This window comes from Podarcis tiliguerta, assembly GCF_965153285.1.
Source record: "Podarcis tiliguerta genome assembly, chromosome: 16".
NCBI classification, from domain to species: domain Eukaryota; kingdom Metazoa; phylum Chordata; class Lepidosauria; order Squamata; family Lacertidae; genus Podarcis; species Podarcis tiliguerta.
Window position 1 is genome coordinate 3,940,271 of NC_139549.1, and position 15,044 is coordinate 3,955,314.

A 15,044-nucleotide genomic window follows, 5' to 3' on the forward strand; every position below is an offset into this window, starting at 1 on the left:
AATACAAATGAGGGCATTTCTTTGGGTGGTTTTTCTTTCTTTCTTTTTCAATGGGAAGTCCTCACAGCTTTCGCCTCTGGCAAAGAAAGGCCTGGGCAGGTTGCAAGGCTGGCTGTAGCTTTGATGCTGCCCACTGGTTTGGTGGTTGTTTTTTTTTTTAGGGGGGCTCCTCTCCCTACGGAACGTGGGTGGCGCTATGGGTTAAACCACAGAGCCTAGGACTTGTCGATCGGAAGGTCGGCGGTTCGAATCCCCGCGACGGAGTGAGCTCCCATTGCTCGGTCCCAGCTCCTGCCAACCTAGCAGTTCGAAAGCACGTCAAAGTGCAAGTAGATAAATAGGTACCACTCTGGTGGGAAGGTAAACACTGTTTCCGTGCGCTGCTCTGGTTCGCCAGAAGCGGCTTCATCATTCTGGCCACATGACCCGGAAGCTGTACGCCGGCTCCCTTGGCCAATAAAGCGAGATGAGCGCCGCAACCCCAGAGTCGTCCGCGACTGGACCTAATGGTCAGGGGTCCCTTTACTTACCTCTCCCTACTCCATCATTATTTTTAAAAATTGCTTTTCTACCTCCATATCATAAACAAATGTACATGTCAAAGCAGTTTAAAGCAATAAAACCATACTATAAATCCATTAGAAAGTTAAAAATGGACATGAATTAAACCTTGTGGAAGGATGTACTCCTGTTGGAATAGAAAAGTTTTCAGCAGGTGTTTTAAAGTTGTCCTGCGGGATCTCCAGTGGCAGAGAGTTCCACAGAGCCGGCCTGATGATGACCCCAAAGGCTCAATTTCTTGTGGTTGTCAAACGAGCCTCACAGAGTCAAGGTTGCGGCATTTGTAGGGCTCAGGCAAAAGAGATGGGTGGAATTTGGGGGAGCCTAAGGGAAGGTCCCCCAGGTTCAGTCCCCAGGATCTCCACCATGGGCAGCAAAATACATGCCTGAAACCCCGAGGAGCCACTGGGACCGTGATCTGAGTCCGCAGGAAGCAGCTTCCTGCATTGCTCTTCAGATCAGCATTCAGAACCCTGAGGACTAGAATCTTATAATTTTAGTTTTAGGGGGAGAGCTGTAGCTCTGTGGCATAGCGCTCGTTTTGCACGCAGGAAGTCCCTGGTCCAGTATCCGACAGCATCCACATGTAGGGCTGGCAACTACCCTATTTTTTGCACCAGACGCCAAGACGCACCTAGTTTTTGGAGGAGGAAACAAGAAAAAAAATAGTCTGAATCTCAGAAGCCAGAACAGCAAGAGGAATCGCTGCGCAGTGAAAGCAGCAATCCCTCTTGCTGTTCTGGCTTCTGTGATAGCTGCGCAGCCTGCATTCGCTCCATAAGATGCACACACATTTCCCCTTACTTTTTAGGAATGAAAAAGTGAGTCTTATAGAGCAAAATATACGGTGTCTCCTGCCTGAAACCCAGGAGAGATGCTGTCGGTCAGAGCAGACAGTACTGGTGTAGATGGCTGCTGCAATAAAAGGATCCTGGTCTAGGATGGGCCTTTGGGGCCTGATCTGGCGTGGATTCTCCTTGAACCCTGGACCTTCATCCAGCTAAACTTTGGTTCTCTGGGACCCGTGTAAATTCTGTTAAACCTCCCTCCCTTCCAAAGCAATTGCAACTTCGAAACGTGCAACCCTGCAGGGCTGTTGTTAAGAAGTGCCATGCTAGTTTATGCGGAAGCATTTGCAACCGCTGCTCTGCTGTGCGGGATACAGCGTGGCGCAGTGATGAGAGTGCTGAATTAGAACTCGGAACAGACCCGGGTTTGAATCCCCACTCAGCTGTGAAGCTCCTTGGTTCTGACCTTGGCCGAGTTGCTGTCTTCTCTCTGCCTAACCTACCTCACAGGGTTGTTGTTATTGCTGTGGGGATTAAAGGAGGAGGGGAAGAACCACGTGGACCACCTTGAGCTCTTTGGAGAGAGAAAGTTCCCTCTACAGCAGGGGGGTTGGTCTGGATGACCCTCCGGGTCCCTTCCAACGCCACAATTCTCTGATCTCCGTTGTACACATGTGCTGTGCATCGTGTGTGTGGCGTCATGTAGCCACTGTCTGCTGCCACGTGGCCCCCGGAGGGTCCGCGAAGGACAGAAGCGGCCCTCGGCCCAGAAAATCCGAGCTATCCCTGCGTCGAAGCGCCCAAAAAAGGCTTTTGACCGCTCCGAGTTGACCTTGCTGTCCTAGAGAATCGGATGGGGGGGGCTCCTCTTTGTGGAGGCATATTTTTGGACTGTTCTTAACCCCCCACCCCACCCTCTCCTCTGCCTTTTATTGGGGAAGGCTAATCTGGCATCGCGACGGCAGGCTCAGATCCTGTGGCCGCCGTTTCTGGGTTTGCCTGACGTCGCGGACAGCCCACAAGTGAGTCACCGCCGTCCGGGGGCTGCTGTCCTCAGCTGACTTCCGCATTTCCAAAAGGGGCTGTAAGAAAGACCTAAAATAAGAGGCTCTTATCAACAGCCTGGGAAACTTCCACGCCAGCGGTGCGAGAGAGCGAGCGCCCAGCTTAGGACGATTTCTCTCGCCTCTGCCACCCCTTCTATGCCCATCCTTCGCCTCTCTGATCAAGGTGAGTGGTTGGGGTCTCAGGATGCGGCTGACGGGTAGGAGGAAAGCCCCCTCTGTCCCGCAGACGGGGGCCACGAGGTGGACTTTGGTCTGGCGTTCCTCTTTCGCAGCCTTGCCCGGAGGCGCCGCTGCAGATGGCCTTCTGCACTGCAGCCGAGCTAAGGCTCTTTCTATTTCTTGCTTCGCTTTATTTCCTTAACCTTTTCATACCCCTTTCTCCTGTCGTGGGACCCCAGGTTGCACACATTTATTTCCAGTATTGACTATCGGGTTTATGAAAGCCCTCTCGCAAAAGCGTAAGGGCAAAGCAATATCCAAACAGCGAAAGGCATACAGAGCAGCCGTTTTGCGATCTCTGTGTTAACTGATTTGGTTTTTAAAAAATCTATTGCCACGTAATTCTGCGAGGGCTTAATTACCGTATTTTTCGCTCTATAAGACGCACCAGACCACAAGACGCACCTAGTTTTTGGAGGAGGAAAACAAGAAAAAAAATATTCTGAATCCAAGGAGCCAGAGCAGCAAGAGGGATAGCTGCGCAGTGAAAGCAGCAATCCCTCTTGCTGTTCTGGCTTCTGGGATAGCTGCGCAGCCTGCATTCGCTCCATAAGACGCACACACATTTCCCCTTACTTTTTAGGAGGGAAAAGTGAGTCTTATAGAGCAAAAAATACGGTACTTTTGAACCATTGTTTTTCAGCTTTCTGTAGTTCATCTGCGTGGTTCTAATTTGCGCAGGCCTTCCTGAGTTTTGGTCTTGGGGGGGCGGATGCGAGGTTTGAATAAGTACAGTAGGAACACAAGTAATTTCACATGCACAATTGCCGCTGTACGGACAGCGATGAAAAATAAATACATAGAAAGGGAGCAGGAGAGCCTCACTTACCAAAGTGTTGGAAACTCTCGCGGGGCTGTCAGGAATCTGTTTGGGAGTTTCCCAAAGCCCAGAAAGCAAGACAGAGGGCTGAAAAACAAACCCTCTTTTTGCAGCGGGAAAACCCTTTGTGGAAAGAGGTTTTCAGCCCTCCGCCTTGCTTTTTTAAAAAAATTATTTAATCAATTTTTCGATACAAACATCAACCGCAAAAGACACATACAACAAAAAACATGATAACAGTAATAACACAATTTGACAATTCAGATTTGGATTCACTGATATATCTATGACTACACCTTTTTTAAGGGACGTGGGTGGCGCTGTGGGTTAAACCACAGAGCCTAGGACTTGCCGATCAGAAGGTCGGCGGTTCAAATCCCCGCGACGGAGTGAGCTCCCGTTGCTCGGTCCCTGTTCCTGCCCACCTAGCAGTTTGAAAACACGTCAAAGTGCAAGTAGATAAATAGGTACCGCTCTGGTGGGAAGGTAAACGTCGTTTATAATAATAATAATAATAATTTATTATTTATACCCCGCCCATCTGGCTGGGTTTCCCCAGCCACTCTGGGTGGCTTCCCCAAAAAATATTAAAATACTGTACTACATCAAACATTAAAAGCCTCCCTAAACAGGGCCGCCTTCAGATGTCTTCTAAAAGTCTGGTAGTTGTTGTTCTCTTTGACATCTGGTGGGAGGGCGTTCCACAGGGAGGGCGCCACTACCGAGAAGGCCCTCTGCCTGGTTTCCGTGCGCCGCGAGCCTCAGCTTCAGGATCTGCCCTTCCGGCGAGCACTCAGGGCTGGTTTCCTTCAGAATGGAGAGGTTGGATCTTCTTGCAGTCCATGGGACTCTCAAGAGTCTCCTCCAGCACCACAATTCAAAAGCATCCCTTCTTCGGCGATCAGCCTTCTTTACGGTCCAGCTCTCACTTCCATACATCACTACTGGGAAAACCAGAGCTTGAACTAGACAGACCTTTGTTGGCAAGGTGATGTCTCTGCTTTTTAAGATGCTGTCTTGGTTTGTCATTGCTTTTCTTTTCTTTTTTTTTAAAAAAATAATTTTTCTTGAATGATTTTATGTTACAAAAAACAATACAGCCATTCTACCACTAAATATAATTAAGAAATAAAAATTACGTACATCAATATTTAATGTGTTATTTGTTATTTACTGTCTTATTTCCTCCCAAACATTCCATACAGAAACACACATATGTGCAGACACTCCCAAGAAGCGAGAAACATAATAAATCCTTAAATGTTATCCGCCTCCTTTTACTTCCTTTGTCACTCGAACGCTAGCACGGAGTCAAAGCTATTACAGTGGTACCTCAGGTTGCATACGCTTCAGGTTACAGACTCCGCTAACCCAGAAATAGTGCTTCAGATTAAGAACTTTGCTTCAGGATGAGAACCGAAATCGTGCTCTGGCAGCGCGGCAGCAGCAGGAGGCCCCATTAGCTAAAGTGGTGCTTCAGGTTAAGAACAGTTTCAGGTTAAGAACAGACCTCAGGAACGAATTAAGTACTTAAACCGAGGTATCACTGTATTGCAGTGTTGAACGTATCTTCTGTAACCATTGGGCCTGTTGTGTTTCTGTTTCCCCAGGTCTGCCGAGCTCTGGAAACCTCCAGCAGCCCTCCCCTGAGCCTGTCTCCCCTTGAGAGCCCGTACGCCACCGTCCGAGCCTACCACCAGGGCAACACCACCGCCTCCCGCAAGAAAGTCCTCCCCGTCGTGCGAGATTTCCTGCGGGAGTGGGACCGGCCGGCCCCCGCCGCCATGCAGCCCGAGGCCACAGTCCAGTGCGGCAAGACGAGGTCGGAGCCCCGAGGCGCCGAACCCTGCGAGCGAGAGCGGGGGGCCGGCGGCCTCAGGAAGGACCCCGCGAAACCACACCGCCTGGGGGATGACCTGGCCGCGGACGACGACGCCCCGCTGCCCCCCACGCCCATGAACAGCCTGGTGGACGAGTGCCCCCTCGACCGGGGGCTCCCCAAACTGTCGGCCGAGGCCGTCTTCGAAAAGTTCAGCCGCATCGCCGAGGCTCGCTCCTCCGCGGATGACGAGTCGGGGAAGAAGTGATGCTAGACGGACTCCTTTTTGAACCCGGGGAAGTTCTCTAGCAGGGGTGTGTGAATGTGTTTGTGTGTGCGAACGGACGCACGGACGGACGTGGGGGAATCCAATGCGCGGCTCTGTTCTCTGCCACGTGCTCCCGCACGCGGAGAAACGGGAGGCAGCAGGGAAAGGATTTTGGGCGGGGAGATGGTTGGAGAAAGCGTTTCCGCGGCTCGGGGAGACAGACCTTGAGCGCGGGGTCTCCACTAATGGCAAAGGCTAGAGACAAATATGCACAGAGCAGCTGCCCGCAGGTAATAATAATAATAATTCATTATTATGGTCGGAGACCAGCTTGCAAAACACATAATAATGGGACTGCACTCCCAAAAGCAAAGCAGACATTTAAAACAATATACAGCAATGGCAGGTATAATTTTCTAGATCGCGGGGAGACCTCTATCGACGGGGGTCCCAGGACAGGTCTGGCTTTTGGAAACGTTTCGCCTCTACTGTTTGCTCCCCAGTTCCATTGGCCGTTAAGAGCAAGAGGTTTTGATCCACGGAGCTCAAGGCTCATTGAAACGGGAAAGAGAACGGTCCAGTGAGCTGTTGATCCAGAGATAGGCCATTGTCTCAATAGGGATTGGAGAAAGGCATTGAGATCTGTGCGACATACACACACACACACACACACTATTTGTCTCCTCCTGTCCCAACAGGTCAGGCAGGCTTTTGTGGGAAACCTTCCAGACCTGTTGGACCAGGCCAGAGGGGAAAGTACGGCGAGACTTTTAGCTCCACACCGGGGCAACCGCTGCAGACGAAGCTGAACCATCACTTTTTGCAAGATTTTGGGTCTGGGGAGAGCTTCAACGCGGGCCAAAGACTTCAGCCGCCTCTGTGTGTCTCTAGCATGCTGTTGTGGAGTGTGTTTGAAATGGATTTAATACACTTTCTAATGAATAAAGGCAAAAACAAAGAACCTGCCCTCAAATATACATTCTATTTTATAATATATCGGGTCTTTTATTTCTGTGCCAGCTCCTGGCAGATCAGATATCTAGGAATACTGAGGTTTTAAAAAACACCTATTTTTTTAAAAAAATCTATATATCCATCCTCAATATACCCATTAGTCAGAATGCAGAGAGACCAACCAGAGGGGCAGAAGACAGAAAAGCTGATGGCGGAGAGAGGGAGGGAGAAAAGGATGCCCCTCCCACTTTTGGCTCTGGCTCCACCCACCACTTGGTTTGGCCCCGCCCACACCCACCCACCATTCTCTGCTGATCAAACATCCCCCCTCCCTCACCATGATCAATCCATCAGATATTGAGAACCAGGGTGGGTGAGCGTTGGATGGTGACCAGCGAGATCCGGGTTCGAAAATCTCCACCCAGCCACGAAGCCCTTGCCGGGGTGATTTTGGGCCAGCTGCTGTCTCTCAGCCTGAGCTACCTCGCAAGGCTGTTGTGAGGATGAAACAGGTAGGGGGTGCCGGGGAAAAAAATGCACGCCACTTCGAGTTCCTTGGAAGGAAAGGCCAGGTTCACAAATGGAACGAAGAAAGAAAAAAAACCACCCTTTTCCCCCTCTTGGCTGTGAAATGCAGGGCTGAGGGCAGCTGCACCTGTTGAATTCCTAACCGCTTGTGCAGGCAGTGGCGAAGGTTCAGGATTCCTCCCAGGGAATGCAGGAAAACTAAAGTTTTTGTCCCAGGAGGAGATTTCCGCCCCGATCCGTGACGGAGCATAACATGCGCAGGATTGAGAACTCTGGGTGTAAATTGGATCTGAGTATGGACACCACCTAAGGGACACGGGTGGCGCTGTGGGTTAAACCACAGAGCCTAGGGCTTGCCGATCAGAAGGTCGGCGGTTCGAATCCCCGCGACGGGGTGAGCTCCCGTTGCTCGGTCCCTGCTCCTGCCAACCTAGCAGTTCGAAAGCACGTCAAAGTGCAAGTAGATAAATAGGTACCACTCCGGCGGGAAGGTAAACGGCGTTTCTGTGCGCTGCTCTGGTTCGCCAGAAGCGGCTTAGTCATGCTGGCAACATGACCCGGAAGCTGTACGCCGGCTCCCTCCACCAATAAAGCGAGATGAGCGCTACAACCCCAGAGTCGGGCACGACTGGACCTAACGGTCAGGGGTCCCTTTACCTTTTTATGGACACTGCCTATCTGGGCTGCATTCCTTTCGATGGGGGTATGCAGTTACCAGCACCCCGAGACATGAACATGTGCGGGATGTCAGTCATAAAAATACACATTTCACAAGGTTGCCGAAGAAGAGGGTCATTTACTGACAGAAAAGGGCTTTTAAAACTTGACAGTGCTGCTACTCCACTAGCCAACACTAGAGGGCAGGGCTAAGTGCAAAACGGGAGAATGTAGAGACCCATGTCTGGTGTCCCAGGTAGACTGCGGCTTCCTATGGAGGCTACATTCCTAGATTTCGTGGCAAATAATATCAGAAGCCCCAATAACAAGCCTGAAAAATTGGCCAGAAAAGATGGTGCAGGGCTGGAAAGTCTACAGCTGTTTCACTTACTGATGAGGAAGAGAACAGAAAAGGTTTTCAGATGTCAATTTTTATTTGCTGTTCGGTTCAACTTGGTTCCCAGGTTTCTTAAGGGCGTTTGGTGGCTTTGAGAGCAGAATGCTTTTGCTGGAGCGGTCACTGGCCTGGTCCTTAATCACCGCCATAATAATAATTTTATTCTTTGTATCCCAGCCACTCTGGTTCGCTTCCAGCAAAATATAAAAACACGACAAAAGGCAAAACTTTAATTGGCGAAACTTACTGGAAGAATAAGAAATAAAGATAAACTTTTTAATAAAAGAATGGAAATGGTTTACCGAATATTTACAGATAAATTGCAAATGGATAAAAACATTCGCAGGATTATTGCAATGACCTGCAGTTTCATAAGAGTATATGCTTAAAAGACGCGGGTGGCGCTGTGGGTTAAAGCCTCAGCACCTAGGGCTTGCCGATCGAAAGGTCGGCGGTTCGAATCCCCGTGGCGGGGTGCGCTCCCGCTGTTCGGTCCCAGCGCCTGCCAACCTAGCAGTTTCAAAGCACGTCAAGTGCAAGTAGATAAATAGGGACCGCTTACTAGCGGGAAGGTAAACGGCGTTTCCGTGTGCGGCTCTGGCTCGCCAGAGCAGCGATGTCACACTGGCCACGTGACCCAGAAGTGTCTTCGGACAGCGCTGGCCCTTGGCCTCTTGAGTGAGATGGGTGCACAACCCTAGAGTCTGTCAAGACTGGCCCGTATGGGCAGGGGTACCTTTACCTTTTTATATGCTTAAAAGTAGATAATTAAATGAGCAAATTAAATGAATTTGGATAGGTGGAAGGTATTAAAAAAATGAATTTAAGGAGCCGCAGAAAGGGGGGGAAGGAAGTCAAAGTCTGAAATGTTAAATTGATTGTAAAACTAATGAAATGTATAAACTTGAAAAGTATAAGTAAAAATATTTTTTTTAAAAAAAAAACATTAAAAACTCCTTGATACAGAGCTGCCTTCAGATATCTTCTAAAAGTCAGATAGTTGTTTATCTCTTTGACATCTGGCGGGAGGGCGTTCCACAGGGCGGGTGCCACCACCGAGAAGGCCCTCTGCCTTGTTCCCTTTAGTTTTCATAGAATGATAGAATCGTAGAGTTGGAAGGGACCCTGACGGTCATCTAGACCAACCCCCTGCAATGCAGGAATCTTAGCTAAAGCACCTAGTGAGGGAACTGCCAATAGGCCCTCAGAGCGGGACCTCAGTGCCTGGCCCTCCATGATTCGATGAGAAGTGAAGTTACAGGGACTTAGAGAGCCTCCAGCCCCCGAGGCAGTCTACCCAGATTGCCTTTGGTCACTGTGATAACAGGAAACTGATCTAGATAGGCTACTTGACCACCAGCACGGCTCATATGTCCTTATTTCTCCCAATCCCTTTTTGGTTGTTTAGTCGTTTAGTCGTGTCCGACTCTTGGTGACCCCCTGGACCAGAGCACGCCAGGCCCTCCTGTCTTCCACTGCCTCCCACAGTTTGGACAAACTCATGCTGGTAGCTTCGAGAGCACTGTCCCACCATCTCGTCCTCCCTTCTCCTTGCGCCCTCCATCTTTCCCAGCATCAGGGTCTTTTCCAGGGAGTCTTCTCTTCTCATGAGGTGGCCAAAGTATTGGAGTCTCCGCTTCAGGATCTGTCCTTCCAGTGAGCACTCAGGGCTGATTTCCTTCAGAATGGAGAGGTTTGATCTTCTTGCAGTCTATGGGACTCTCAAGAGTCTCCTCCAGCACCACAATTCAAAAGCATCCATTCTTCGGCGATCAGCCTTCTTTATGGTCCAGCTCTCACTTCCATACATCACGACTGGGAAAACCAGAGCTTTAATTATACGGACCTTTGTCGGCAAGGTGATGTCTCTGCTTTTTAAGATGCTGTCTAGGTTTGTCATTGCTTTTCTCCCAAGAAGCAGGTGTCTTTTAATTTTGTGGCTGCTGTCACCATCTGCAGAGATCATGGAGCCCAAGAAAGTAAAATCTCTTACTGCCTCCATTTCTTCCCCTTCCCCGTCCTTATTTCTCCCCATCCCTAAATCTTACTTTAATATTTTTTTTTACCTCTTGCAACGGCATTAGGACCCAGCCGCCCATTTCTGAATCGTGCTGAAAAACCAGTTTGGGATGAGTCCAGGCTGTTTGCCGGCATCTTGGAACACCCCAGCGTTGCTGTTTTGTGTCTTTGACCTCCTCTTAGGAGCAGGCGAGGCCCGAATTAGTCCTTGCGGTGGGCTGGATGGGTTCTTACGTTGGCGATGAGGCGGCTCTGCCTTCCGAAAGGTGAGTCCGAAAGGTGATTTGCAAGGGGATCTCAGAGGCAGACAGCCTGCTTTGAGTGCAGAAGGCTCCTGGTCTAATTTCTGGCATTTCCAGGTAGGGCTAGGCGAAAAAAACTCCTTTCCAAAATCTTGGGGGGTTGCTGCTGACCCGTGCGGGTGATACTGGCCTTGATCCTCCTGTGCCCCTATTGATACAGTTATTTCCTCAAAACCTGAACAGCTGAAAGCTTGGCATTGTTTTTAAGGGATGGGGCGTCACTCAGTGGGCAAGGAAGCCTGCCTTGCATGCAGAAGGTTCCGGGTAGATTTGGGAATGTCCCCGGGAGAGATGCTGCCGGTCCGTGTAGTAGACAACAGTGAGCTAAGTGGCTCTGACCAGGTAAAAACTGGCTTCCTATGTTTTTATGCCCTTTCCTGTTCAGTTTCCAAATCTCAGGGGTTCTTGGAGACATTGCCAAGGCAGGTTCACAATAAGCCTGTATTATTCTATTTATTTATTATTATTATTTACTGGATTTATATATACACCGTCCTTTGTCGCAAGATCTCAGGGCGGTTTATAACCGCGACCGAGAAGAGAAGGCTTGGATAACCTGCCAAATAATAATAATACACTGCTCTGCAGGTTACAGGAAGGAGTCCTCAGTCCCTGTTTCGTGCTCCACACCTTAGAGGGTTAATCATCCTGTCAAATCCTGGCTCTGCAGAATTTGGGATGCCATGAATATAAAATGTTCCACACCCGACATTCGGGACCCGTCCAAAGTGTCTTGGGGGCCAACACCCACGTCGTAGTGTTGACAGAGAGTCAGTCTGGGAGGCCAGAGTTCGAATCCTCGCTCGGCCATGAAGGACGTGGGGCTTCCTTGGGTCATGTTGCGGCTTCTCAGCCTAACCGACCTCTTGGGGTTGTTTTGTGAGGATGAAACAGGGAGAGAAGTTCAAAGGTGTCACTATTAATATACAAAGCCCTTAACAAATTGGGACCCGTTTACCTACAAAATTGCCTTACCCCATAAACGCTCCCTGGGCCAATTCGATCGGTGGAACTGGCACCGCTACATAATTCTTGTTCTGCATTTGCAAGATTTGATTGTTTAGAGTGTCAACTGTGGAACTCCCTGCCTATTGATATCAAGCGTCTTCACTGTAGTCTTTTGGGGGCCTGCTAAAAACCAGGCTGGGCGATAATCTGGTTCCCCCCCATTTTTCCATAAGAGGCACACATCACGATTTGCAATATATTGCCAGGTCAAAAATTATGAAACCGATGTCACGATGTGGACTTCAAGCTGATTTTGGATGATATATCGATATATCGCCCAGCCCTGCTAAAAACATTGCTGTTTAGACAAGCCTACCCAGATGTTTGGAAAGTTGATGCGAGTTCTGTTTTGGGCCTATTTCCGTTTCAACTTTCTGAGCTTTTAATTATTGTTGTGTAGAAATTAGATTATTACAGTGGTACCTCTGGATGCGAACGGGATCCGTTCCGGAGCCCGTTTGCATCCTGAAGCGAACGCAACCCGCGTTTCTGCATGCGCAGGTCACGATTCGCCGCTTCTGTGCATTCGCGTGACGCCATTTTGAGCCTCTGCGCATGCGCGAATGGCGAAACCCGGAAGTAATGCGCTCCATTGCTTCCGGGTCGCCACGGAGTGCAACCCAAAAATATTCATCCCAAAGCATATTTAACCCGAGGTATAACTGTATACTAAAGTAAAATTCACTTCCAGTGCTCCGCCCACTATTGCCTCAGGCCCCACCCATGACTGACATTTGGCCTCTGGGAGGTTCCTCAAAAGGGATTGCGGCCCTCAGGCCTGAAGAAGGTTCTCCGCCCCTTCCATAATACAATGGTGAGTCTTTCAGGTGTCATGAGACTCCCTTTTTGCTGTGATGTGGTTTTAGCTGACCGCAAGCTCAACCGTGTGATGAAGCAGCAAAAAAGGCTAATGCTATTCTAGGCTGCATCAACAGAAGTCTATAATCCAGATCAAGGGAAGCAATAGTCTCACTCTATTTTGCCTTGGTCAGAGCACACCTGGAATACTGTGTCCAGTTCTGGGCACCACAATTTAAGAAGGATGTTGACAAGTTGGAAGGTGTGCAGAGGAGGGTGACCAAGATGATGAAGGGTCTGGAAACCAAGAAGCCTGATGAGGAATGGTTGAAGGAGCTGGGCATGCCTAGCCTGGGAAAGAGGAGATATGAGAGCCATGTTCAAATATCTGAAAGGCTGTCACATGGAAGAAGGAACAAGCTTGTTTTCTCCTGCTCCGGAGGGGAGGACTCGAACCCATGGCTTCAAGTCACAAGGAAGGAGATTCCGACTCAACATCAGAAAGGACTTTCTGGCAGCAAGAGCTGTAAGATAGTGGAATGGGCTCTTTTGGAAGGTTGTGGGCTCTTCTTCCTTGGAGGTTTTTAAGCAGAGGTTTGATGGCCGTCTGTCATGGATGCTGTAGTTGAGATGCCTGCATTGCAGGGGGTGTGACTGGATGACCCCCTGGGGTCCCTTAAAGGTAAAGGTAAAGGGACCCCTGACCGTTAGGTCCAGTCATGGCCGACTTTGGGGTTGTGGTGCTCATCTCGCTTTATTGGCTGAGGCAGCCGGCGTACAGCTTCAGGGTCATGTGGCCAGCATGACTAAGCTGCTTCTGGTGAACCAGAGCAGCGCACGGAAACACCGTTTACCTTCCCGCCGGAGCGGTACCTATTTATCTACTTGCACTTGCACGTGCTAGGTTGGCAGGAACAGGGACCGAGCAACAGGAGCTCACCCCGTTGTGGGGATTTGAACCGCCAACCTTCTGATTGGCAAGCCCTAGGCTCTGTGGTTTAACCCACAGCGCCACCCGCGTCTCTCTGGGGTCCCTTACGACTCTACAATTCTGCTTCTATGTATGTGAATGGTATCTCTCTGTGAGCAGGGCGTGTATGTCTATCTACTCTTGACTCTGGCCTTATCTGCCGTAAAGGAACACGGAAATAAATAACGCACCACACATGCTCAGGGACGCTCTCGTCCTTGAAGATTTCATGTTTTCTGTAGAGAGGTCTGGCCAGGAACTCTTCGATTCCATTGTTCTATGACAGACACAATACTCCTTCTGCAAAATAAACCACATTTTGTCTCTCTGGCCGCTGCTGTTCCTGGGACACGACGTCAGCCAAAGAAATCTCTGCCTTTTCAACGTGCAGATGTGTTAGGACCTGTTCGACTCGTCCGGAGAGAAGGAGGAGAAGGAGGGGAGCGTGATTCATGTCTGGGAGGCTCAGCGAGACACGGATCACCGATCTGGAATGAGGTGTTTTGCAGCCACCACAGTCAGGCTCACTTTCGTTCAGTGCACTCCCCTGGTGAACCAGGAAGAAACTAGCCTGGTGAGGAACGGTTGAAGAAGTCAGGTGTGGGAAAGAGGAGACTGAAAGGAGAAAGAGGAGACTGAGAGAGGAGGGGCGATTGCCATTTTCAGATATCTTTTTTAAAATAACAACAACAACAACAACAACAACAACAACAACAACAACAACATTTTTATTTATATTCCGCCCTCCCCAGCCGAAGCCGGGCTTAGAGTGGCTAACAACAGTAAAAATAACACAGCATTCTAAAATCAATTCAGAATCAAATTGATGGCAACCATTGGGCTAGAGTGCTATGTGGAATACCGAAGGAGGGGGTCAGACTGTGCCCTGACCAAAGGCCTGGTGGAACAGCTCTGTCTTGCAGGCCCTGCGGAAAGATGTCAAGTCTCGCAGGGCCCTGGTCTCTTGAGACAGAGCGTTCCACCAAGCCGGGGCCACAGCCGAAAAAGCCCTGGCTCTGGTTGAGGCCAGCCTAACCTTCCTGTGGCCCAGAACCTCCAAGATGTTTTTGTTTGAAGACCGTAAGGTCCTCTGTGGGACCTACCAGGAGAGGCGGTCCTGTAGGTATGAGGGTCCTAGGCCGTATAGGGCTTTAAAGGTTAAAACCAGCACCTTGAACCTGATCCTGTACTCCACCGGGAGCCCGTGCAGCTGGTATAGCACCGGGTGAATGTGATCTCGCAGCGAAGACCCCGTAAGGAGTCTCGCTGCAGCATTCTGCACCCGCTGGAGTTTCTGGGTCAGTCTCAAGGGCAGCCCCACGTAGAGCGAGTTACAATAATCCAGTCTGGAGGTGACTGTCGCGTGGATCACAGTGGCCAGATCAGGGCGAGAGAGGTAAGGAGCCAACTGCTTAGCTTGGCGGAGACGGAAAAATGCTGCCTTCGTTATAGCTGCAATCTGCGCCTCCATGGAAAGGGAGGTGTTGAAGATTACACCCAAGCTCTTATCGGACGGCGCTGACACTAATTGCGCCCCCGCAAGAGATAAATTTTTATTGTTTTCTTTACACTGTCGTTTTACAATACATTAAACCACATATGCACTTTTAGCTCTGCTGAGCTTGCGATTTTTAACCTCATATCTATCTTATACATTGTAGGAGTTACTTCAGTCCTGCCAGTCTTTTTTAAATTCTTACAATTATCCTTTAAATACACAATAAATTTACTCCAGCTTTCCTGGAATCTCTGATCGTCCTGATCCCAAATCCTGCCTGGTCAGTTTGGCTAACTCCGCATTTTCCATCATTTTCGCCTGCCTCTCTGCAATGGTAGGAACTTCTTGTAATTTCCAGTTTTTGGGCCAGC

The 15,044-nt window shown here is 49.6% G+C and overlaps 2 protein-coding genes across 4 annotated transcripts in view; both read left to right on the forward strand.

Moving 5' to 3' along the window:
• PRUNE1 (prune exopolyphosphatase 1) overlaps positions 1 to 6,503 on the forward strand; it is a gene marked incomplete at its 5' end in the record, with an annotated part of 112,472 nt that extends 105,969 nt beyond the window's left edge. For all 3 annotated transcript variants that reach the window (XM_083416628.1, XM_083416630.1, XM_083416629.1), the window contains one exon: positions 5,066 to 6,503. In XM_083416628.1, coding sequence (XP_083272754.1) covers positions 5,066 to 5,542 — 477 coding nt within the window. In that variant the 3' untranslated portion in view covers positions 5,543 to 6,503. The remainder of the gene's footprint in view (positions 1 to 5,065) is intronic.
• A 3,698-nt stretch (positions 6,504 to 10,201) lies between these two features.
• Positions 10,202 to 15,044, forward strand: part of BNIPL (BCL2 interacting protein like) — a 29,237-nt gene continuing 24,394 nt past the window's right edge. The window contains exon 1 of the mRNA XM_083416746.1: positions 10,202 to 10,363. Coding sequence (XP_083272872.1) covers positions 10,320 to 10,363 — 44 coding nt within the window. The 5' untranslated portion in view covers positions 10,202 to 10,319. The remainder of the gene's footprint in view (positions 10,364 to 15,044) is intronic.